Source organism: Pipistrellus kuhlii, unplaced genomic scaffold (genome assembly GCF_014108245.1).
Source record: "Pipistrellus kuhlii isolate mPipKuh1 unplaced genomic scaffold, mPipKuh1.p scaffold_m20_p_9, whole genome shotgun sequence".
Taxonomy (NCBI): Eukaryota; Metazoa; Chordata; class Mammalia; order Chiroptera; family Vespertilionidae; genus Pipistrellus; species Pipistrellus kuhlii.
The window spans coordinates 2,269,024-2,294,896 of NW_023425595.1; the positions used below are offsets into that span (position 1 = coordinate 2,269,024).

General features: G+C 53.5%; 1 protein-coding gene across 2 annotated transcripts in view; it reads right to left on the reverse strand.

Annotated features, from left to right (window-relative positions):
• ABTB2 (ankyrin repeat and BTB domain containing 2) overlaps window positions 1-25,873 on the reverse strand; it is a 137,709-nt gene that overhangs the window by 30,626 nt on the left and 81,210 nt on the right. Inside the window, exons 1-2 of one of the 2 annotated variants that reach the window (XM_036426666.2) lie at window positions 6,556-6,598; window positions 4,101-4,250 (exon numbers count right to left, since the gene is read on the reverse strand). In XM_036426666.2, coding sequence (XP_036282559.1) covers window positions 4,101-4,250; window positions 6,556-6,583 — 178 coding nt within the window. In that variant the 5' untranslated portion in view covers window positions 6,584-6,598. Of the gene's footprint in view, window positions 1-4,100; window positions 4,251-6,555; window positions 6,599-25,873 lie in introns of those variants that run through there. The other variant, XM_036426664.2, reaches the window with a different exon arrangement.

Sequence of the window (25,873 nt, forward strand, 5' to 3'; positions counted from 1 at the left end):
TGAAATGCCAGCTCCCAGCCCTGCCCTCGGGCTCCTGGGTGGCAGAAACCGGCACCGACACCCCCCACCCCGCAGCCGCCTCAGCACAGCTCGTTGTACCAGCTGAGTCGGCTGCAGTGAGCTGAAACCTGGCGCCTGTCTCCCCGGGCCACAATGCCCTCGCTCCTGGCAGGACCGTAGGGCCCAAAGGGGGAGCAGTCACAGAGCCTGCGGTCTGCCTCCCAGAGACATCTTGGGGAGATACCCTTTCCAAGGCAGACAAGGTGGAAGTCGTCATCGCTAATGACGTTCCTGATTGCTTTCTTGTTTCTGGTGGAGAACCCTTTAGCAACAAGATTCCAGCCAGAATGCAGCCAAAAAAAAAAAAAAAAAAAAAAAAAAAAAAAATCCAGAAAGAAATGGGAGTGCCTCGGAAGGGCTTTCTAACTGGAACAGAGAGGCCCCTGGAAGGTTCGGGAAGGATGTGAAGACAGCAGAATGGCAGCATGGGATGGGGTCCCTGGACTTCTTGGCTCCAAGCCCAGCGGCATGCCATCAGTCTCTCTCAACAACCAGACAATCCTGACCAGGCATCTGAAAACACACACTGCTCTGCACCCCTCCTTCATGGCCAGAGACAGCGGGCGCTGTGGCTGTTCTCCCAGAGGGACTGTCCTCTCGGCCCCCTTTGATTTTCTCGGCTTCTATCGATAGATAGACACGAAAAGAGAGAAAAATCTCCTTCAGTCTTTACAACCACCCTTAAGGGAGGCATTTCTGTTTTACAGACGAGGAAATAGGCTCACAGAAGGGAAATGATTTGTCCAGGTTGCACCATGAGCCAGTGAACCAGCCAGACCTTGAACTCGGGGCCCTGTGCTCCCACCACTTGCCCTTGGTGGCTGCGCCCTTGCCACCTGAAGTGTCATCTGCAAACGGCCACAGGTCTGCAGGCTGCTACTGGGTCACAACAAGTTAATTTCAGAAATTTCAGACATTTCAAAACAACAACAACTCCATGGCAATGTCTATCTAATCTAATAAAAAAAAAAAATTGGCTTGCGTTGTACATGTCTTTTAGCTTACTTTTCTGGACATTCATTTTTATTGTGTTTTATGACAGTTTCAGTCTGCCGCATGGGGGCAGGTTGGATAAACCCCCGGCTCGTAGGAGAAGCCTTGGCCCAGATTGGACACTGGGAGCTGCTTCTGGAAAATTCTTGCACTTGAGAATCACTCGGTCCTCAGCCTGATGAAACCTCGGTTGAAGCGCAGAAACACCCACCGGGCACGAAAAGCCCGCCCTCGCTGCTAGTTAAGAGGAGCGCCTCGATCAGAGGTGCCGCAGGTTTCACCCCGGGCTGCCCGCCCTCACTATGTGCCATCCCATAAAGCCAAGGAAGCCCATAAAGCCAGCGGAGCCTGGAGTTCAGCAGGCTCCTCCACCTGGCTGCCTTAAAAAGAGGGGGTTTGTCTGTTTGTGTCCTATCCCCCCCATGGGCACTTTCACGGGCAGAGAGGGACAGGGGAACACACAGGTGCCCAAGGTCCCGTGCAGCTGGATCTGATGCAAGAAAGAAACGTCTTGACCTACCTGGCAGGCTGGGCTTGGCAGAGGGCAGGGAGCTGATGCCTGCTAAACCCAGGGTAAGGTTTTAGGTACAGGGTGCTCGGTGCCAAGTATCGCTAACCTCATTAAGCTCTTTAGTCTCGGAGAGAGGAAAATTGCAATATCTGCCTCCACCTTGTCTCCTCCCTCCTTCACTGTGGGATGAGAAAAAGCCCTGGTTTCAGAGCAAGGGGCCTTGGGCAGCCTCGTGCACGACACACACTGTCAGGTTGTCGGTGAAAAGGGGCTAAGGGGCTGCTGCTTCCTTTTGCCCTGAGAATTGGTCTGGCCAGGATGGGGACCGCTCCTAATGCATGTGTGCACGGGAGCGCACACACATATGAACACGCAGGCACACACATATATACCTGCACGCGCGCGCGTACACACACCCCTGGCATCTGGTACTACTCTGATCACTGGGCTGCAGGGGAACAGGGGGTAAAGCAGAGTCTCTATTCTCATGAAGCTCACAGGTCAGATGAAGCCGACAGGTCGTGGCCTCAGGACACAGGGCGGGAGAAGCATTTACGTGGGAATAGATGATACATGCCAAGTGGCGATCAAGGCTTTGAAAAAACCAAAGCTGTAAGAGGAAAGACAGAGGCATGAGAGTGGGTGCCCATCCATGCGGGGTGCTCAGGAAAGGCCCAATAAGGTGCCACTTGGGCAGAGACGGGCAGAGCATTTAGGGGGAAGGGTCACAGGCTCAGAGAACAGCCAGTACAAAGGCCCTGGGGTGGATGAACGTGGCCATGAGGTGGTGTGGCTGGAGCCCGGTCATACAGATAAAGCCAGATCAAATACTCCATCGTGGGGCACAGTGAGCATGTTAGATTTCACCGAGTGAGCCGGGCAACCACAGCGGGCATGGAGGGGATGCTGAGCAGATGGGCAATATCCAATTTGTGTTTGAAACGGCCTGGGTTGGGGCCAAGTTGGTAGCAGTGGAGGGGGTGAAAGGGGAACACTAAGATCTGAGTGAGTTTTAGAAGGTAAGACCGACAGGACTCTGTCTCCCTTCTCCTGAGGGGTGTTTCTGAGTGCCCCCCTGGCCTGGCTGTGGACGGCAATGAACAGAGGCCGCATAGGGAAGGGAAAAGGCTCAGGGCCCAGCCTCGAAGTCAGCTGCCCGAATGCTGGTGGCAGAGCCGTGAGCCACGTCCAGGGAGCCCACCGCCCCACGTGAAAGAGCTCTGCTAACAGCAGACACGGCAGAAGTCGAGCTCACACCCTGATTCCTTCTGGGGCCTGACTTGGGGGGAAATCACTCTTCTCCTCTGAGCCCGTTTCCTCACCAGGACACACCTTGCTGAGCTGCTATGAGGAGTATGTGAGATCACGTGGTGCCTTGCACACAGTAGGCACTCAATGTCCAAGATGCAAAATAAAGCCAAGATGCCTTCCGATGGTCTGAAGGCTGAGTGCATCCCTCGCTGCTCTCGGGGCAGGACAGTTTCCCAAACACACCAGGCCCGCTTCCTGCATGGCCCTCGGAGGGCAGGGGACCCGTGCGGCCATCCTGCCGTCCCCCAGGAGACAGAGAGCGGACGTCTGGCTTTCCCTCCCAGCCCCCAGCACGGATCCGCTCTGTGACCTGGAACCCGGCACCTTTGTTTCCTGTCCCGGGAAGGGGAGGAAGCAAGAAAGGAGGAAGCTGTGTCCTCGAGCAATAGAAAGGTTTGCCATTCAGTGTTCGGGGGCCAGAAAACTCCAAGAAATTATAAACAGAAAATCCTGAGTGATGCGCCATCTGTCCCAGCCTGCGCGCTAGGGCCCCTGGGTGTGTGGCTGCCGTCGAGTGGCCGTGGCCTCAGGATACAGAGAGGCAGAAGGAAGGACGAAGAACGTGCGGTTTGATTTCTCACATGACTGGGTAGTGACCTTGACTGCAGAGCCCTGAGGTCCTGGTGGTGGCCGGGATGCTGCCAGGGCTGGGGGACCCTCCTTCACCCACAGCGGCTCTGTTTTCATTTTCCCTTTCCCATGCGGAGGTGTAAGGGGCCCTTTCCTTTAAAAACAATCCTGGTGGTGAAGTCACTCCTTTGGGGACAGGCAGGTAAACTAAATGAGTGAGACGGGCCAACTCGAGAATAACGAGTCACGTGACAATGGAGAGGACACATCTTCGCTGCCCACTGCCCCTCCCCTGTCACTGCCACGCAGGGTCAGGGTTAGGGTCAGGGTTAGGGTCAGGGTCAGGGTCAGGGTTAGGGTTAGGGTCAGGGTCAGGGTTAGGGTCAGGGTCAGGGTCAGGGTCAGGGTCAGGGTCAGGGTTAGGGTTAGGGTCAGGGTCAGGGTTAGGGTCAGGGTTAGGGTCATCTGTGTGCAATGCAGGCCACTCTCGGCCAAACCACACGGGACTGTGGGCCACCAGTGTGCGATCTCTGGCCCGGGAGGATCGAGCTTCCAGGGGAGGCAAGAAGCGTGAAGACGGAGGAGGGCTGGAACCCAGAGCCAGCCTCCTCCCCCCCGCCTCTCCCCCAGCCAGCTAAGGCGGTGCCGCACGTACTCAGCTCGGAGATGCTCCCCACGCAGGTGGCCAGGAGGGACTGCTCCAGGGTGCGGAGCTCCAGCTGCGCGTAGGCGTCGGCGCGCTCGTCCTGGGCCAGGGAGCCGCCGCCGTTGTAGGGGCTGAAGTAGGCCGGGAGGGAGAGGACACCTGTGGGAGACAGACAGACAGACAGGTCAGCCCGGGGAAGCGAAGCTCACAGCAGAGCAGCGGCGGTGGCAAATGTCAAGGCTCCACCTGGGACGGCCGGCTCTCCCCATGGACAGCGCCGCCGTGGCCGGCTCGCAGGTGTCGCTGAGCCACATGGAGACTGGGAGCCGCACAAGGAATGGCCGACGGAGGCCCGTGGCCACACAAGAGCTCCTTCACCCTTCACTCCACACTCTCTGAACATTTGCAGGGGGCCTCGCCTGCCCCCGGTGCGGTGCTACTTTCAGGGTAATAAGGAGGCCTGGCTCTGTCTTCCTGGAGCTCAGGGGATGGCTGTGTCAGGATCAACCTCCACCTGGCGGCCTAGTGGGCAGCACCGCCCCTACCTCTCACCTCCTGTGCTGCTCTCCCCTTCCTTCTTCAAGCCACAGGGGGCCCTGGGAGAAACCACAGAGAACGATGCTGCATGCTCCTTTCCTGAGGACTGGTCCAGGCCCACCCAATTAGTGTTCTTCATCAGCGCTGTAGCGCCGAGGAGCCGAGCTGTCAGCATCCACCCCCCGGGGGGGAGGGGTGCAGCTGTGCGTTTCCCCCACTCACTGTGTGGCTTCTCAGAAAGCACCGGACAAACAGAATCGGCCTGGCTGAACCTTACATGCGGGTTCCTAAGAGCCCGCAGTCACACACATTCCCAGCGTCTAGTGACGGCCGTTTCTCTGATCAATGCCTCTTTGTCCACCATCCTAATTTTTTTTTTTTTTTAAAGGAAAATACCCACAGGAATTTAATCAGTTCCTTTTGAGAAAATGTCTTCCAATTCCTTGAGATAACTGGAGGCCCCCAGGATGTAGAATTCCCTATCTCCGTGGTCGGCAAACTGCGACTGGCCAGCCACATGCGGGTCTTTGTCCCTTGAGTGTGGCTCTTCCACAAAATACCAAGGCCGGGGCGAGTCCATTTTGAAGAAATTTAAGTTTAAAAAATGTGGCTCTCAAAAGACATTTCAATCGTTGTCCTGTTGATATTTGGCTCTGTTGACTAATGAGTTTGCTGACCACTGCCCTGTCCTAAACCCAGAAACACATGATGATGCCACGGGACATGCCAGAGAGCGGCAGAGACAGGGCCGTGGAGCTGGGCTCTGTCACTTAACCGGGCGGCGTGATCGTGGGCAAGTGACCTCATTTCTCTGCCTCCGACCCCTCGTGTGTTACCTAGGGATGAGGAAGGCGTGCCGCTGGCAGGGTGGCCCTGAAGGGGAACTGAGTCACTGCGTGTGGCCCCTGGGGCAGCGTGTGGCTCAGATGCAGGCTCTGCTCACACTCACTTTCCTTTCAGAGAACTGAACAACTTGTCAACCACGTAGCAGAGCTGGGATTTGAACCTGGGTCTGACCGACACTAGGTCATGCACACTCAACCCTCAGATCCAACGTGCACACCTCCCAGCTCTCCTACGGCTGCCCGACTCTGTGGCCTGTGCATGCGGCAACACCAGTGTTACTACTGCCGTTCCACCCACAGGAACCCCCGTGCTGAGCCCTGCCTGTTTCTTTCCTGGGTCAAACGCACACGGCATGCCTCCCCCTCGCCCGGATCCTGACCACACTTGGGTTCAGCCGCCGGTCAGCCCTGCCCTCCCAGCCTGCCCTTCCCTTGACCCGGCTCCCTGCCCTCCTTGCCGCCTCACTGCAGCTGGGCACTGCCCCTTTGGATGGCACCGGCCCCTCCCATCACAGCCGGCTCACTGACTTGGCAAAGTGCTTCCGCAGAGCTGAATCCCGTGGGAGGCGGAGGAGGGCATGACGGGGTTCCCTCTGTCCTATTCCAAAGCAGAAACTCTCCCCGACAGCGGGGTGCCTGCTAGGAAAAGCTGGGAGCATTCAAACAAGTGAGCCAGGGAGAACATCACGCGCACAAACCCCCCCCCCCCCCCCCCCCCCCCCCCCCGAGCTAACTCCATGGACAGCCCGGACACCAGCTCTGTCCCAGGCCGGCAGGCTGCTCCTCTCCTCTCTGTTATTAATCTCCAGAAACCACACAGGGGACATGTGGATCACATTTGCAGTGCTTCCAGCAAAGGGATAGGAAATTCAGCCGATTTGTCAAAGGATTCCCAGAGAGCAATGCTATGTCAATGGATCTAGTAACAGGAGCTGGCAGCTCCATTAATAATAGTTCCCATGTTCCAAGTCATCACCCACCCACGGGGATTCGCACTTAATACTGTGGCAACAGACATTATGAACCGATTATTATTATTATTATTAATAATAATTGATACCATCACTGCTTCTGCTTAGTACCTTTTGCTTTTAAGAGGCTTACAAGCATGTCCTCAAAGTGCTTTATTCCTCGAGTAACTTATTCCTCCAGCGAGGTTGGTAGGGCAGTCATCATGGCTAACTGTCTTGTTCTCAATAACCTTGACTGCTGTTGAGGGCTGACTCTACGCCAGGCACTGTGTTAGCTTACTTGCACGATCACATAGACTCCCTTTAAGACTTGGGGAGGTACCCATCCTACCCATCTTACAGATGAGAAGTCCACGGTCCCCCCAAGCTAAGTGACTTGCCCGATGTTATTGAGGATCAGAAACTGACCTGGGGCTAAAATGCCAATCTCTTGATTTCTGAAATAAAATGGCAAGCTGCTCTTTGACCCCCATGTCCTTTAGTTAAGCTGCACTGGAATATCTGCCAAGAGAGGGGTTCTGGCCCTAACTGGTTTGGCTCAGTGGACAGAGCATCGGCCTGTGGACTCAAGGGTTCCAGGTTCGATTCCAGTCAAGAGCATGTATCTTGGTTGCGGGCACATCAGCAGTGGGGGGTGTGCAAGAGGCAGCTGATCGATGTTTCTCTCTCATCGATGTTTCTCTCTATCCCTCTCCCTGCCTCTCTGTAAAAAAATCAATAAAAAATATATTTTTTTTTAAAGAGAGGGGAAATATTTTATTTAAATTCTCTTAAACACCTCGAGGCCTTCTTTGCCGCCCACAAATTCCCAGCTGTGTGATACGAACCCAGGGCAAAGTTGCTGTAAAAAGAGATTCCAAGAAAAAAGAAAAGGAAAAGGAAGGAAGGTCCTTTTTCTTTCTATTTAGTAAAACCCCTAGGGAAAAAAAAACTGCTTAGTTTAGTTAGTCATGATGAAAAAGAAAGCATGCTGGAATGATTCCCTCGACCCCTTTATTAGTCAAAACTGACACCCCCAACCAAGCCCCGTTGAGCTGTGTAAGTTACAGAGAACCCCATCCGCATCCCAGGTCAGGACAGTGAGATGGAGCCCCAGCCACCCTCCACCACACCCAGCCTTTCCGTGGAAACAGCCCTGACTGCACCCAACGCCTCTCCGTTTCCCAGTGTGGATAGACACAGAACCAGCCTCTTCCGTCACTCCCTCCGTTTCCCTCGGCCTGGTTGCCCAGCCCTTGAATCTGGGAACTCATTATCTCATTCCCCAAAGCGCTGCCTCCTCCATGGCCCATGCCTCTGGAGCACAGCCAGCGAGTGCAGCCCCACACCCGCCCAGCTGTGACGACAGACCTGAGTCATCACCCTTATCAGCGCCCTCCCTGCTCCCACGCACCGATCAATAAAGTCTTGCTCCTTTACTCCCTTACAGTTCCAAGTACCTGTCCCTGCGGTGCCCCAGGCCGGCCACCTCTGCCCCCCTGGCTGCTGTGGCAGCCTCCCCGCATGCCTCCTGCCTCGCCTGCCCCTGCCATCCTTTCCTCCTTCCCCTGGAGCTCACCCTCTTCCAGGCCTTCCTCTCAGCCCCGAGAAAGAAGCTCAAACTCCTCCCCACAGTTAAGCACAGATGCCACTCTCGTTTCTTCCTCTGAAATTTAGAAATGAAAATCATTCTGCCAGTAACCGGGGAAATCCCCAGCACCTCCCAGGAAGCCAGTCAAGCGGGGAAACCTATGCATACCTGAGGGCGGTCCTCCCAGCTGCTTTCCCAGCCTTGGCCCCTGGGCCTGGCTCCAGCTCTGGGCTTGGAAAAGCAACAACCCGGGTGACTCTCCACCAGCGCCCAAAGGGGGCGCCAGTGAGTTAGATGGGGACCCGCAGTGCAGAACCCTGGGAACCCCGCCTTCTTGTTGGCGATTGCCAACCAGGAATTCAACCTGGGTTTCAGCTTGTAGAAGCAGACGGACTGCACACGGGGCTGACAATTGGACCTTGAGTGCAAAGGTTTTTCCGAAGCACGGCTCAGCCTGAAAGCCCTGGCAAAGGACAGGGGTGCTTCCTTCTCCCCTCTGTTCAGCATGGGGGCTGACTCGATGGTCCTCCAGCCTTCTGCAGCCTGGGGACCCTACTCTCCCCCTGGCACCTCTGTGTGCTCTAGCTCTAACGTCTACCCCTCCACATACACCCCTTCATCCCATCATTTACCTTCTGAGCTGTCAACAACAGGAACCAATAGGCCAGATCTTATTTATGACCACAGCTATTAAACCCTCCTCCCCAACTCAATTTTAAGTGTAAAGAAAATATATTTTTTTGTGTGTGTGAAAACTGGATCCATTTATAGTTCAGCTTTTCTGAGCAGCCATCAAAAGCCATCAAGACTGTAATGTAACTGTCCTCTCAACTCAACATGCTATCACCGGCTCTGTCCCCAGAGTTGTGAAGGTTCTTTTTGGGCCACTGTGACTGCAGTGGGCCCAGCGACCTGTGCAAGCCTGCGTGGCTAGCACCCTCTCACCTCTGCCCCCCGCAACCCCTACTGGACACACTCCCCCCCCTCCCTTTCCTCCCCCCCTCCCCCCCCAGCTCAGGGAACCTCATTTCTGAGGACAGCAAAGGCCACCGCCAGCCGGGGCGCAGAGGAGGCTGACTCCTTTATTGCCCTGCTGAGGGAACTTGGCGGGGCGTCTCCTGCCAGCTTTCTCAGGAGCGGGAAGCCTGGGCGGGGTGCAATCCATAAGCTTCTGAAAATAAAAATTATATTGCCCCACTGAACGGCTTCCAAGTAGCCCACACAATCCAACTCTTTTAACTTTTTTTTTTTTTTTTTTTTTTAAAGCATTTCCATTCTCTGATCTGGAGTTTTATATATAGTACGTTTAATGCTCAGTTGCATGTTAGTCATACAAAGTGCTGAAAACTTAAAGTGCGGATAGTATTCAGAGAGAGACAAGTGAAAGAGAAGGGCTGTTGATCCTCAAACAACCTCACCAAATGGAATTCCTCCCAAGATTCTAAATCCAAAGAAGTTGGGGTGTGTGTGTGTTGTGGGGAGGGCATTGAGACAAGGGGCAGATGAAGGAAATAAGAAAAGCCTGAAAGTGGAATGAAATATGCCTGACTGGTGAGCTGTCCGTCATCCACGTAAAAATGATTCATTAAGAATCATCGAGCACAGCCGGTGTAGCTCAATGGTTGAGCATTGACCTATAAACCAGGAGGTCAGGGTTCAATTCTCGGTCAGGGCACATGCCCAGGTTGTGGGCTCCATGCCCAGTATGGGGTGTGCAGGAGGCGGCCGATCAATGATTCTCTGTCCTCGTTGATGTTTCTCTCTCTCTCTCCCTCTCCATTCCTCTCTGAAATCAATAAAAATACATTTAAAAATTAAAAAAAAAAAAAAAGAATAACAGAGCATGGGACCACTGTACTGTGAGACCCAAAAGTTCAAGTGAGGAGAAAATGTTGGGAGGAAGGGAGAAGGGTGGGGTGGGATCTAAATTGAGATGGGAAGCAGGTTTTAACTGCGGTTCATAATGAATGGAGAGGGGTTAACGCACACACAGTAGCGTTCTATGCCAGGAACGGAGGAACTGGCATTGGAGTCGCCACAAAGACCGCATCGGTGGTTTTATTACTACCGTGTTTCCCCGAAAATAAGACATCCTCCGAAAATAAGACCTAGCGCATGAAAAGAGAAGACATCCCCTGAAAATAAGACCTAGCGCAACTTTGGGAGAAAAAATTAATATAAGACACTGTCTTATTTTCGGGGAAACAGGGTATTACTATTAGCGAGCAGCTGGTGTATTACCGGCCTATTTACCGATGAGGGACTCTGAGGTTTAGATGGGCTGAGGCACAAAGCTAGCAAAGGGCGCAGGCGGGAGTGAGACCCAGCCTGTCCGACACTGGGGTCCACAATGGTAACCTCTGCCCCACACTGCCCCTCCCATGGGGCTCCCCCTATTCGAGCTCAGGGACAGAACACTTCCTTCACCCCCACCCCCACCCCCACCCCCAGTCCGATGAGCACTGCACTTCCCTCTTCTTAAAGGTCAGGAAGTGGGAAGCAAACACGATCGAGCTCTGGGGGACACCTCACCCTGGTGAAGCAATCAGAAAGACCATGCACTAAAGGTGGCCCTCAGTTAAGTCAGGCCCAGGGCAGAGGAAGTAGCAATGCACATCTGTGACGGCCAGGGAGTCCAGGCCCAAGAGCTCAGGGCGATGGCAAAGGCCACATGCTCACTGCCAGCACCCCGTTCTCTTTAAAAAGGTGGGAGAAGGCAAGCCTCACGGCAAATACTGGGCTGGGCTTCACCTCCCTTTGAATCCTTGGCTCTCTCAGGCCTGATAGGGGTGGACCTGCTTGGGGAGCTGGTCTTGGGGCTGCCTCTTTCCCCTCCAACTGGCAGCCCTTCTGACCTCTGACCTCAGGGCTGGCTCTCCCAATTCTCAAGGTGCTCCAAGCAAGGTAAGGATTTAGAGGGCGGATGGGGGCCACTGAAACACTGTATAGCAGCCCAACAAAGTGTGTGTGTGTTTGTGTGTGTGTGTGGGGGACACGGAGGAGGGATGATCTAGAATCCCCATTACAAATGCTGGGTCCTTGCATTTGGTGATTTGTGTAATGAAAGCACATGTCAGTCCAGGGTGAATACGGGACCTGTAGAAGAACAAACTAGTAGGGATCACAGATTGCCGCTTATTTTCTTTCTGAAGAAAGAACTATGAATAAGACACAGTGTGCTCCCTGCCATTTCTCCCTGCAAGAGAGTAAAACGAAGCCAGAGTAACCAGGGAGATCAATGTCAGGAAATTAAACCGACAGGTGAACTCCGGAAAAGCCAGCCACAGTCACAGCACTGGGCAGCAAGGAGCAGGAATCATGCGGCCAGCTACTGAGCTCTTTCCCGCGGGAAAAGGTCTCCACGGGGCTTAGAACACTTTTTAAGAGATTCTGGTGGCCTCTTTCCGAAGGACTGCTGTAACACATCAGGAGTTTGAGTGACCCAATATATAGAAATATATATATATAGAAAAAAAGAGAATGTTAAAAAGACAACAACCCACTATAATCTACTACTTGTAAAGAGCCCAGAATGGAAATCCATCAACCATAAAAGATAGCTATTTCTCATGGGAGAATTTTAGATGAGTTTTCCCCTCCATTATTCTTCATCCCGTTTTCTACTGATTAAATAATGATTTATGAAAGTCCAGTTCTTATGCTGTCCACCTTAAACTTCTACAGTGCTATATGTCAACTATGTCTCAATACAAATGAAAAATGTGTTTTAATAAAAGTAAAAGCATCGTTACAACTACTGCAGGCTCATGGAAGCAAATAAAAAGCAAATAAGGAAAATCTGATTGTTTTATAGGAATGCTACTAAAAAAAAAATAAGTAAGATAAGGGACAAGGGCAATTCTTTTGGCAGAAACCCGGGCAGAACCATTCTGTGTGGCTAACCAGGAGGTGAGGTTTTGGTCCCAGGCCTCATGCCAAGAACTGGCCCTTCTGAGAGGCAGCCCCTCCCCTCGCAGGTGGGGCTGACCCCGGGTGGCTCAGGGCTGCATCCGAGACTTCCCATGGCATCTTGCCAACTCCGAGCCCAGCTGAGTGCTCATTGCACCGAGACCGTGTGATCATGACGCAGCCACGTGACCACCTGCACCTCTGACCCCTGCAGCTGCGGCTGCCACGTGCTGGGATCAGAGAACAGATAGGGCAGGAGAAATTCTCACACCGAGGCACGGCCAGAATCACCATGCACAGAAAAGGAGCCTCCCACAGCTAGCATTGGAGCGGGAGCACAGGTGGGCCAGGAGGGGGAGAGGAAGCCGAGCTCGTGCTGGGTGAGACTCCTGAGTGGCACCCCATGCTTGGGAGCAGGGCTGCTGGCAAGAAAAATGGAGAAGTGGGCACACTGCCAGCCCAGAGGGCAGGAGAGGGGTCCATGAGCCCAGGTACCCACAAGGAGCACAAGAAACTTCTTGGGGCCCTGACTGGTTTGGTTCAGTGGATAGAGTGTTGGCATCAAGACTCAAGGGTTCCAGGTTCAATTCCAGTCAAAGGCATGTACCTTGGTTGCGGGCACATCCCCAGAGGGGGTTGTGCAGGAGGCAGCTGATTGATGTTTCTCTCTCATCAACGTTTCTAACTCTCTCTCCCTCTCCTCTCCTCTCTGTAAAAACATCAATAAGATATATTTTTTAAAAAAGAAACTCCTTGGGGTTTTTTGTTTTAAAAAGATACGAGTGTTACAAGGTCTAAGGCAGATGGCCAAGTGTCTATTAACAGAACAGGAATGCACCAGTCAGAACTGCACAGTGCTGGATGAGTTTTCCCCTCCCAATTCTCAGGGGAAACAGAACCTTCTAGCAAACAGAACCTGTTTCCGACGCCTCTGGTTTCCACCTCAAAGGGCTCTGACCATGAGACTCTCCAGATGAGTTAACAGTGTGAGTCATAGGGGTGAGGGTTCAACACACAGCTTTGCCTCTTGCAAGTTGTGAGACCTTGGACGAGTTTCTTACCCTCTCCGAGCCAAAAATCCGCTCATCTGTGTCTTTGTGCCTAATAATAGCTCCTGAGTTAGAGGGCTGAGGGTGAAAAGTAAGCATCTGGCAAAATACCCGACACACAGAAAGCATGGAGTCAGTGGAACTGCCCTTTAAATGGCCGGGCTAAGTCCCGGGGCCAGTGGCTGTGGGATAAAGCCATTGGTACCCTATAAAGTTACTCAGCAGCCTCAGGAGGGAGAGATGGACCCAGGCCAAACTACCCTCTTATTTTCCTGAAGGCCACTGTGCTCTATGTTGGTAAAGAATCATGCTTGCTCTGGCTGGTTTGGCTCAGTGGACAGAGCGTCAGCCTGTAGACTCTAGGGTCCCTGGTTTGATTCCAGTCAGGGGGGCATGCCCAGGGTTGCAGGTTTGATCCCCAGTTGGGGGCATGCAGGAGGTGGTTCTCTCTCATCACTGAAGTTTCTCTCTCTCCCTCTCCATTCCTCTCTGAAATCAGTTACAAAAAAAACACACAACAACAACCATGCTTTACTCAGCACAGATGGGTCATTTACTCTGCAGTCATTTACTCACTCATTTACTCAATAGCTGTTTATTTTGATGACCTAATAATGTGCCAGACGTGGCTGTGCTCTGGGGACATACACGTGATGTCTGCCATCTCGTGACAGACAGCACACCAGCCAGTTCAATATTACACGGACCCGACAGGGTCAGCCCAAGGGGCAGGGTCTCTGCGCCGGACCACCTGGGCTCAGTGGCCAAGGACGGTTCCTGCAGGGACTGAGAGGAGAGGCTCTGGGAGATGGGTGGGGCCTGACAGGCTTCCCGGGAGGGACCATGGTGGATGGTACCAGTCACAGTGGCTAAGGGGCTGGGACTCTGTTCTGGGGGGCAATGAGGACCACCGCAGGGCCGTAAGCAGCAGAGAGGCAGGGCAGTGCGTACGTTTAGACAGAGAAGCCCGGCAGCATGTGGGAAGGGGGCGGGAGGGCAGGTTACAGAGCCCACCGAGGCGGTCCCACCTCCTTCTCTGCTGTGGCTCTCTCAGCCCCAAATCCAACCGGGCTGCCCATCTCATTTCAATAACGCTGCTCATTCCTTCTCACTGAGCACTTACACATCAAAGACAGACGTAGCAGATTATGTGTTCTGGAAGGAAAAGTCATTAAGAGATCGTTCTTAAGCCTAAATAAGTGGAAGCCATGTTTGGCCACCTTTAAGATTGGGTCAACTTGAAGCAGTCAGAAGATTTCCATACAACTCGTGCCTTGAGTTCTGGGCCAGAATAGACGTCCCAGCCCTGAGGGCACTGGGGACACGGGGGCCCAGAGGTGGCATCACCCCCTTCGTAACTCACATGGCGTGCACTCGCACATACCCGCCGACGGCACAGGGAGGGCTGCCTGCAGGCAGTTAGCAAACCTGATACACAGAGAACACATCCTCCAAGGCCTGGGACCCTCTGGGTCAAGGTTGACTGGTGGCGGCAAACTCGCAACACGTCTCTGAGTAGGCTATGGGAATTTTCTCACCGCAACTCCCATCATTCATCCCCTTCGCCCAGAGTTCCTCACATGCTCATTAGTTACCTGGAGCGCGGAGCTAGGGATGCAGAGGGAAGATCCAGGAGCCTGCTCTGGAGGGGAGGGAAAACATGCACAGAATTTAAGCGCAACCTTGACCAATGCTGGAGGAGGGGCCTGCAGAAGGTACTGGGAGTCTGGAAAGAGTCTGAAGAGAGCACTTGCTTCATGGACAAGGGAGGGAAAGGAACAGGATGTGTCAGAAAGCCCCGTTTCCTCCGAGGACCCCAACGGGACAGATGACGAGATTCTAGCAGTCCCTGGTCATCTCATGGCTGAGGGACATCACCCAGCATGGGAGGGAGTTGAAGGGGAGAAGGAGGCTCATCGGCGTTCCCATCACCAAGGCCTTGCCCTGGCCTTGCCCACAGCCAGGCCCAGAGAAGTTCTTCCCCCCCAGGCAAAAGCCAGGCCCCTCAGGGCTTCCCACAGCCAAAGCGGGAAGGCCTGGCTCCGTCTCCGGGCCCCAGGGGGAGGCCTCTCCTTCGCCGTCTGCCTGCAGAGCTGATGTGACCCTGTGTGCTCACACGGCAACTCTGGGCTCTGGCCGGATCCCCTCGCTGTTTGTTTTACAAACTCCTACTTACAGTCTCAAATTAGGCTCATTAAAGAGCCAGCTCCCCATAGGGCCGTAAATGTCACACGGACAAGCAGAGAGCGAGTTTACGAGGCTGGCGTGTGACCTGCCCACTGAGACCACGCTGGGACCCAGTGGAAACACTGAATCAGTCTGTTGGGGCAGAGCCCCCGCCCGGGCCCCCTCCCCGATCGAAGGCCGCGGGCGGCAGGCCAGACGAGAGCAGACAGGGATGTCCTTCCAAGACAGCTGGGCCGCATCTTCCTTGGATTGAGCTGCACTGACAGAGGGGAGGGCACGCTGCCACCACGAAACCCTGTGCGCCCACATCCTTTTTTCACTTCTTTATTGGAAGCACCCAGTCCTATTTACATTCCCCCCTCAGTCATCGCTGTAAGCAGAGGCTGCTGCCAGTGCAACCTTTCCTACACACACACACACACACACACACACCCACACTCACACACACACACTCACACACACCGCACACACTCATACACACACACACACACACACCCCACCCACACTCACACACACATACACACACATATACATTTACACACATACACACACACATACACACTCACACACTCCCACACACTCATACACACACACACACACACACACACCCATCCACACTAACACACACATTTACACACACACATAACTCACACATACACTGACATTCACACACACTCACTCACACACACACACACACACACACACTAACACACACACTCTCACACACACTCTCACACACACACTCTCTCACACACATTCATATTCTCTCTCTCTCTCTCTCTCTCTCTCTCTCTCTCTCTCTCTCTCTCTCTCTCTCTCTCGGCAGATAATTTTCCAGCGGGTGTTTCTCCTGCCTGGGTGGCCTCAGAACCGTCACTCCTGCTGGGCAGCGGATGGCCCTGTGGGGGGTCGGGCCTGGCAGGTGGAAGCGGGGTGAGCGCGGTGCACAAACCAGTGGTCTCTCCCTCCCTGGCATGTCTCATTACCCGAGTCACTGACCAGTCAGCATGCCCCTCATTACACCCGGGCGGAGGCAATATGTCACCTCGGAGATCTGACCATCCACCCCTCGAGCTGCCAGCCAGATGGCGAAGGTGAGAAAGAATCAAAACCTTTTAACCTTCTTGGCTGAGGCTCAGAAGCTAAGGTCTCCATCCTAGGGCTTGATTCAAACACACACGGAGAACACCTCCCCTATTCCTGCCCCCAAGGACGCGAGCAGGACACACAAACAGTATTAACACAGCCCAGGCTGGAAGGACTGCAGAACTCACACAGCCCCGATCGCACACTGCACCCACGGCCCATGGTTAACCTGCTGCCCTGTGTCATCTATATTCGCCCCACCCCCGTACACACGGCACCTCCGATGGGGCTCTGACGCTCCACACCACACCTGACGTGGCTACCTGAGGTCACAGTCCCACTGAACTTGCACTCACTTCCCCGTGAGAGGGCCCATGGGTGGCTCCGACTGCTAGAAAGTTCTGATTTAATTCCATGTCGCCATGTTGCAGCTTCTACCCTCCATCCTGTGTCCAGACCAGTGAGCCTACCCCACCGTCCCACTGTGGGGACCCCACCTCCGTCACAGGTTCCTCACTGGTCCTGGCTCCACCCCCTTAAACCTGGAGCCTGGGACTCACGCACAGCCCTGGACTGTGTGGTGGAGATGTCTATCGAGACTTCCTTGGAAGGAAAGAGACTGGTCCACACCCCCTTTCTGACTTCTGAAAGGCTCAGGATTGCAGCCACAACCTTGGTGTCTCCCCCGTCTTTGCCCCTCCTCTTTCTGCCCCAGGGACTGGCAACCACCTTCTCCCCAGTGGCTCCTCTGACCACAGTGCAGCGACCGTGAGCATCTGCGGGCTCCTCCATGACTTGCTGCGTGGCCTCAGCCACGGGACACCTTCTCTCAGCCTCCAGTTTATAGGCAAAGATCTATACAATGGGGATAACACCTACTCCAGACAGCAAGCGTGAGGCTTAGCAGAGACCACACAGATGTGAGCTCAGGGCAGTGCCGGGCACAGAGGGTGCTCCTGGCTGTGCCGTGTTCCCATTGGCTCCCTGTGGTCTAGCACTGGGTCCCCTGTTCCTCTCCTGGGGTACACGGGCTCCAAGAGCGAAGGGTCAGTGCTGCTGACAACCTCTCCCTACATGGCCAGCTCATGAAGAGAAGCTATAACTGTCATCTTCTCTCTCCAGTTCCGTGAACTTGGTAGAAGGCTTCGTAAGTAGGGAAAACCATGTTCAGAAAACACACGTTGTGTTTGAGCTTTAAGCCTTTGTAAAAATTGGGCACGCTCAATATTAAAGCAAACCAAAATAAAGACTTTGGCTTCAGATGGTGTTGTAAGTTAAAGAAAACACACACACACACACACACACACATACACAACCAAAAACAAACATATCTGGGACACAGTCTCCTCCACCCGCACCGGGAATTCGGAGACGGCTGGCCGCTGGGAGGGCAGAAGGCCCAGGGCCGGGGCCAGCCAGGCCTGGCTGCTCTGGCGCAGACATTAGAGAGAACAGAGAGAGGGAGGGCGTGTCCGTCTGGCCTCCCAGCCCAGCCCTCCCCAGCTTGGTCCTGGCCCTGGTTGTGGTCCAGAGGACAGAGCCGGGAAGTGTGGTCTGCAGGGTCCCAAGAAGTCTGTAAATAACAGTTCAAAAGCCTGTAAACTCCACCCTGGGTTTGCAGACCACAGAGCCCACCCTGCAGTCCTCCTCCTTTGCCTTAAAGAGAGAGGGAGACAGAGAAGAGGAGGGAGGTGGGAGGAGGAAACAGAGAAGAGAGTGTCCGTCTGAAAAATAAACACACGTGCCACACGAGTGCTTTGAGCTCAGAAGCCCTGTGACATTTCCGTTCACTACAAGATTGAGAGGAAGCCACCGCCGGTTTGATTTTTATTTTAAGTAAACACTGGAGATGGTTTGGCAGATCCCTCCGTCCTCCCCATAGGAGCCCGGTCTTGGGAAGGGGTGGTTTTAATGGAGGGGCAGTCCCATGGGAATGGTCAGGGAAGCCAACCGCCTCCTTAGCAAGCGGGCGAGAGGAGGACTCGGAGAAGGAGCCTGGGGTCTGAGCAGCTTGCCCAGATCACACAGCTGGTAAGCCTCGGAGCCACACCCTTCCCTGCTCCATGGTGGGGGACCTGGGCCCAGTGTGTTTAGATCCATGTTGGTGTGCTTCCCTAATTCCCTTCAGCCCCCATGGACATCTGCAGGCACTTCCCTCACACGGCGCTTGTAACACCTGATGGCATCCTATCTACTCATTGACACGGCCACTCACAATAGAAAACTTCTGTGAGCCCTTCCTGGGGTCAGGCCGGGGCTAACAGACGTAATGGCCAAGAGGACAGGTGAGCTGGGGCCACAAGGGGAGACCCTGCGGAGCTGGCTTCCTCCTTCCTCGGCTAGGGAGGCAGCTGGTATCTGAGGGGTGAAGAGTCACCCACCCCATTGGCTCCAGGCATTTAAAGGCCCCCGGTGAGTAGCTGCTAGGCATCTAACAAGACTGACAGTCTTTAGGACACTGGCTTTGGTTCAATAGGATTTTTACCCCTAATCTTTCTTTTTTTCCTTTCCCCAGATTACAAAGGTAAATATGATTTCCACCCGCCCCCCCCACCCCCCAGCTCATTTAAAAATTTTTGTTTTTCCATTACAGTTGACATTCCATATATTAGTTTCAGATGTACAGCACAGACATTTTGTATAACTTACAGAGTGTCTCTCCCTTCGCCCCTTCCGCCCCAGCTAAGTCTAGTACCCACCTGGCACCACACACCGTTATTACAATATTACTGACTGTATTCCCTGTGCTGCACTTCACATCCCCAGGACTGTTTTTATAACGGGCAATTTGTACTTCCTAATCCCTCCCCCTTTTCACTCAGCCCCCAGCCCTCTTCCCATCTGGCAACCATCAGTCTGTTCTCTGTATGATTATTATTTTAAAACCAGAAAGGGAAAATGAATAAAAAAAACATTTCCTAAAATCTCACCCTCAAAGATAAGTATTATTAATACCATATATATTTTCTTCAATAGCCTTTTTTTGTGTGCATATATTTAACATAGCCGATGTATTTTTTTTTTTTTTTTTTTACAGATAGGATCATAACAACATTATTTCCCACCTAAACACTGGATCCTACATTTTGTGGGTATTTTTTCAGGTCAGTATGTTTGGCTAACCATGTACTGGGAGATCAGTGGAGTATCCTACTCCCCAAATTGGAATGGTGCCCGATTTGAAGACAGCCCCCCCCCCCCCCTCCCCGTTTTCAGATATCCAGCGATTTGGCAGGCCTAGGGCACCCCGGGCAGCGCCAAGTGGGGCTGCAGGTTCTTCCTGGGCTTTCTATTTGCCCCAGTAAGGGATTTCCCCTTCCCTTAGCCCCTCCCCTGCGGCGGGGGTGGGGGCAGGTGAGAGTCTCCCCCTGGGGGAGGTGCACAGAGCGTCCCTGAGTCAGACAGCTTCTGAGCTTCCGGAGTGAAATCACACTGCTGAGCTATTTGTGGAGCTCTGACTCAGGGAGGCAGGCGGGAAGAGACGGGGGCTCCATCTTGGGGGAAACCAGTAAATAGCTGCTCGTGAGAACCTCCGGGCTGTCCCCTCCCCAGCCTAAACTAGAGCAGAGGCTGTCACCAGAACGCCAGAACCCCTGTGAATTACCCAGGGCTTCCCCATCAGGGCGGGGAGACTCCTGGGCGACTTTCACTGATAACAAGACCAAGTACTAACTCCGGAGGTGAGACCCGTGAACACCCAGGGAGGCGCTGGGCTGGCTCCCCCGCGGAGAGGAGAGATGCAATTTCCTCTTGCCAAGTGCTAGCACCGCGGGAACACTGGCAGGGCCAGCTCTGGCTCTGCCTCTGCCTCCCAGAAAGCCAGGCCAAGGTGCTCTGCACATAACCGTTTCCTAACGCGGTGTTAAGCGCTGGGGCCCGTCATGTGACGGACTATCTGAGGAGGCCCCAGGTTACAGGTGATGGATCCTCCCTTCCTCCAGTTGATGGACAGGTGTAAACCCCACCTGCGGCCAGACATTCCTGAGCTCTGAACCACCAATCAGCACCTGCCAAATACCCTAAGGCTCCCCCCTCCCCATTCTTAAGTCCCTAGGTCCCTAATCACCAATCAGCGTGCACTGAGTACCCTAAGCCCCGTCCCCTATCCTCCCCTTAAAAATAGACCCCCGGGTTTCTTCAGACCTCTTTCTCTCTGGAAGCAGCCGGCCGAGGTACCCTTCTCTCTAATAAAAGCCTGTATCCTGGCATCCCAGTCTCTGGCTACCTACGGTACCTAATTTAATCTTTTAACAGGGGAATGCTTCCTGTGCCTGCCAGCCTCAGAAAGCCCTGGGCATCCAGGCTGTGCCCGGGGAGTGCCTGTTTAGTCCTCCTGTTGATTTATTTGCTGTTGGTTTATTTGCTGTTGATTTATTTGCCTCGATGTTCCCTGCCCATCTTCTCTATGGCAAACTCCTTCTGGCAGGGGTGTTGCCTACACAACGGCAGACACATAGCAGATGCTCAGTCAATGTCTTCTGGGGCAGTGGTCGGCAACCTCAGTAGTAAACAAAGCCAAATATCAACAGTATAATGATTGAAGCTTCTTTGGAGAGCCACATTTTTTAAGCTTAAACTTCTTCTAATGCCACTTCTTCAATATAGCCTCACCCAGGCCGTGGTATTTTGTGGAAGAGCCACACTCAAGGGGCCAAAGAGCCGCACGTGGCTCACTCATGAGCCGCAGTTTGCTGACCACGGTTCTGGGGGAAAGACATGATTGCTATCAACTAGCTGCTGGACTGTGATCCTGGGTAGGTTATGCAACCTCTGGGCCTCAGTTTCTCCATCTGTAAAAGGGAGATGGTTTCTTCTCTCTAGTGGTTATCGAGATGGCTGAAAGGTCAAATGCACGTAAAGCCCTAAGTCCAATGCCTGACACGTGGCAAGAGTTCAATAAACCAATAAACGGACTCTCCCGTTGTCATCATCAGAGGTGAGAAAGATGCTGGGCCCCTCCTGTAGCTAATGAATTAGCCTTTATTCAACCAGCCCCGCAGGAAGGAGATGATAGAGCGGAAGATCAAAAGGACCTGGTGTCTGTGAGCCCACCTGCCTAGAAGGATTTGCCTATCAGACTCATCCAGGACCCGGTCTGAGAGGGGATGGACCGGATTGCCGTTTTGCCGGTTTGCCTATAAGCCACAAAGCACGGGTCCTGCTGACAGCACTCCTAGGGAGCAGCGACAAGCAATCCATCACTAATTGCCATTTTGCAAAGCTTTTCCTGATCTAGACTGCTCAGTCCAGCTAAAGGCAGTAATTAGCTGCAGGAGGTCAGCGGTTAGTAAGGGAACAGTCTTTGCAGCCCAGGTAACAGACAAAGCCGGGAGGGTAGAAGGAAGCCTGTCTCTCCCTGTTGCAAACCCTCCAGGAGCAGAGCCTTGAATGGAGAGCTGTGTGGCCAGAGCAAAAAGAGCATCTGGTTTCTGCCGCCCAGGCTCCAGGGCAGGCCAGCCTCCAGAGGGGAAAGAAGTGCCCACGGTGCAATGAAGAGAGGCGAGGAGGTCCCCAGTGGGAAGTCCCTGGAGATGCTTGCTGGCAGAGGAAGATTAAAAATGGGAAAAGAGACAGAGGGCAGAGAAAAGAGAGAAAAGGGGGGGGGGGAAGAGAGGGGAGAGGCTGTGGTAAATGCGACGGGACATAATGAATCAAAATAGAGTTATTTCCCTTGAAAGAACAGGTCATTTGGAACAGTCTCGTCACCTGAAATGGAAAAAAAAAAAAACACCAAAAAAAAACTCATTTTGAAATGACCGAGAGCATATGGAAATTTTCTCCTTGCTCTGCTCTTGATGTAGAAGTCTGGCGAATGCACACTTGTCTTCTACCTCTGGCCTGTGCGAAGGGCAGAAAGAGCAGGAGGACTTGGCGAAATGGTTTTTTTATGAAAAAAAAATTTCTTCCTGATTTGGGCTGGTTTGTTTGCTGGGTTTCAGAGAGCTCATTTCTGGGGCTGGAGAAGGGCCTTGTCCGCCCAGATTTCCCCGAGGGCAGCGTCCTTCAAGGACCCTTTCTGTCTCTTCAGGATGGAATAAGCAGCAGATGATAGGTAGCCTGGCAGCAGGGAGGACTATTCTCTTTTGATCTTTCCCCTGCACCCCTCCCCTTAATTTGCTGATTTATTCCGGGAGGCCTCAGGGCCCAAGGCCAGGACTTGGTCTCGGGGGAAGAGGCAGTGATTGAGATGCGGATGCATCAGGCCTGTTGGCAGGGCTGGGAGGCAGCAGGGAGGGTGAAGAGACAAAGAGCCGAGCACAGGGGAGAGGAAAGTATTCCCGTGGGCTGCAAGCGCCTCTCCGTGATGGATTAGCACCTTCCTCTGCCTTAATCACTCCGGACAGCCTCTGCCTCTCAGGCTGTCAGAGCCAGGCCGGGAAGCCCTCCCCTAGGGGATGCGGACTCTCCCTGCCATGGAAATGTTTTGGCAGCGATTATCTGTGATCCTCAAGTTTATGAGAGAGTTGAATGTAAACACCAAGACTTAAATCATTTAAATTGTAGGAGGGAAGCAAGCTGTTTAGTGTTAACTTACTGAGTCATGGCCAAGAGCAAGGGGGCTTTGGGGACAGATCAGCTACCTCTGAATCATTCTGGGCCAGTTACTGAATCTGTGTGCGTGCATGGGGTGGGGGAGGTGGAGGGAAGGGAAGCAGGGGTTTCCATCTGTAAACTAGAGTCCACATCACTCCCTCTGTAAGGATGCTACGAAGATTAAATGGGCTGACGAATACGGAGTAACCACTCAGTACTGGCTGTTTTATACTGATTACCACAACGACACCCTCCTGATATAGCTGGGCGTTCTGATTTTGTAACCATTTTCTTGTTCTCTCTATAAATTCCTTTGCCGAGTTATTTATGAGTGTTCTCATGATCATAACATGCCCTCTGAATGATCATTTATGTAAATCTGCACTTGCCCCATTCAGGCTGGCTTAGACGAGGACATTTCTCCCCGCCCCCCAAGAAGAGGCAGCCTGCACAGTGGAGAAGCCAGGGCGCCCTCTCAGAGGTTGTTCGGGATCTCCGGTTCCTGCCCTAAGCTGCAGCTGTCCATGGGGAAAGGACGTGGCAACTGCAAAGGCTGAAAGTAGAGCCAGTGAGACCAAGTCCCCAGCTAAAGGGATAAAATCCTGGAAACACTGCTGTCCCCAGCCAGCCCAGCGCCAGCTCCCCTGCGTGTCTGTCGCTCTCATCTCATGTGGAGAGAAAGAGTCTGCCTTTGACTTTCTGAGCCCTCCCGGCTTCCTCAAGGCAACTGGCTGGAAGTCGGGGCATCCCCGGGGTCAGGGCGCCGTGGTTACCATCCTTTGGCACCTGAGAAGCAGGGTCAGGATGGGACAGAGCAGGCCACTCCTCCCAGAAATGCCCAGTCCTTATCAGGAGGTCTATTTCCATCTTCCCATCCATCTCCTGTGGTCCCTGATACTACCTGGTCCAAGAGACGTTACAGCTCATGGGCTTCCTGCAATAGCCTCGCTGGTCTCCCTGCTCCTTTTTTTGTGCTCTACTCCCAACAGAACCAAGAAGAAGGATCCTGTGAAACCTGGAGGCCAATCCTGATTATGCCACTTCCCTAGGCAAACCCTCCTCTGCCCCACACCCTGTGTAACAACCCCCCCCCCCCCCACCACCATACTACACTCTTTGCCCCACATCAGAACAAAATCAGAACGCCCAGCTATATCAGGAGGGTGTCGTTGTGGTAATCAGTATAAAACAGCCAGTACTGAGTGGTTACTCCGTATTCGTCAGCCCATTTAATCTTCTCAAAGCCCCATGTCATCCGCACACCCCTACATCTCCGGCCACACCACACTGGAGCCTTGCAGTCCTCAAACATGCTAGGCACGATGTGGCCACAGGGCCTTGGCGCTTCTTCCTTTTCCTGGAACGCTCCTCCCCAGGTCCCTGCACACTTAGCTCCCTCACCTCCTTTAGGGATTTTCACAAATGTCCCTTTCCAGTGAGGTCTTCCCTGACCGGCATCTGCCCACTCCCATGCTCTCCCCCCATCACATCCCTTGCATTATTTTTTTCCCATAGCACCAACTCACCATCCATACCACTATGCATCCTATTACATTATTTTCTATTCTCCCTTCCCTCAGTACTTTGTAGTCTCCATGAGGCAGGCTTTAGTCTTAGCACCTGGAACAAAGCCTGGGATGTAATAGGTGCTCAATGAATATTTGTTGAATGGTTCAAGAATTACCATATGACTCTATTCATATTCATCCGCGCATCCGTATGCATAGTAATCCAGTGCCTGCCATATGCCAAGCACTGAACAGACACAATCCCCTTTAGCCTACAACAGCCTGTGCGGGGAAGTCCGGGCCCCGCTTCATCAATGAGCAGAGGCAGGGAAGCCACGCCGCTTGCCGACTGCTGTGTCTGGTCTCATTACTCATCACGTCCTATTGTATCCTGGGCATCTGTTTTCCCTGCTGGTCTGGATGCTCCAGGGCTGTGTCTGGCCCTTTATCCCCATGTCCCCGGAGCTCTAGACAATACTGGTCCCCCTACGGAATAAAGGCACCTGATGAGTTGGGGGGACTGGCTGCCTCATGCCATACCCAGCTCCTGGTTGCTTTCCCACCCACAGAGCGTTTTAGAAGCGTGTCTAGCAGTTTTACCTGAGGCGGAGCCGGCCAGGAATTCACTCTCAGGTCTCTGCCTCTGTCCTATCTCACCCACTCTCACCCCGGGCCGCCTGCCAGAAAAGAACAGCCACCCAAACAGATTGCAAGACAGGCCTTTTCCTGTAGCGCTGACCTGTGCAGGTACAAGGTAAATTTCCCCTCTCTGATAAGGGGAAAGGGGAAAGGGGGGGGGGGGAGAATGGCCGCTGTGGCTCTCCCCTCTAACCCCTCCCCACCTCACCTCATTTCTGGGCAAGGATCACTGCCTCCGACCAAAGGGCAGGAAGGCATTCTGGTCTGAACTGACCACTTCCCCAGAGAAACCCATCCATCTCCAAGGAGGCAGAGAGAGACAATCCTGGATAAAGAGGCAGAGCCGAGTGGACCAAGTTAGCACTTAGGCCATTTCTAATTTTGGTTACACCATTTCCTCACCACAAAGGACAGTTAATGGCAGCGGAAGACTTGCTAATTCATAAGAAAATCCTCAGAACCTCAATTGCTACTCATTACAGACCTTCTCTCTCCCCCACCCCCGCCCTCCGTCCCAGCTTCTGAGAACAGAGGAGAAGGTTGTCTGTGTGGCCCCAACCCCCTCACTTAAACCTTAGAGCCAAGCGAGCTTTCAAAGAATGCCCCCCCCTGCCCCCCCGCAGTTTCCGACGTGCTTCCATCTGATGAACCCACTTCATCTGCTGGCCACGGAGCCAAGCTGCTGACAGGAACTGCTCCACGGGGGATGCCAGAACTGCACATCCACCTGGCCCAGGCACAGGGGGTGACCTCACCACCAGGAGGGGCCCCAAGTGCGGCCTGCACTCCCTTTGCTGTCCAGGTCCCCAGAGGGCACCCTGTCAGCGCCAGGTAATCAGAGACTGGGAAGCTTCCTAACGGTACGGTAACAGAGCACTGAGAGGCCTTTCGGTGGCTCATCTCCCGTGCTCAGCTGGGGTGACACCTTCAGAGAGGCCAAGGTCACA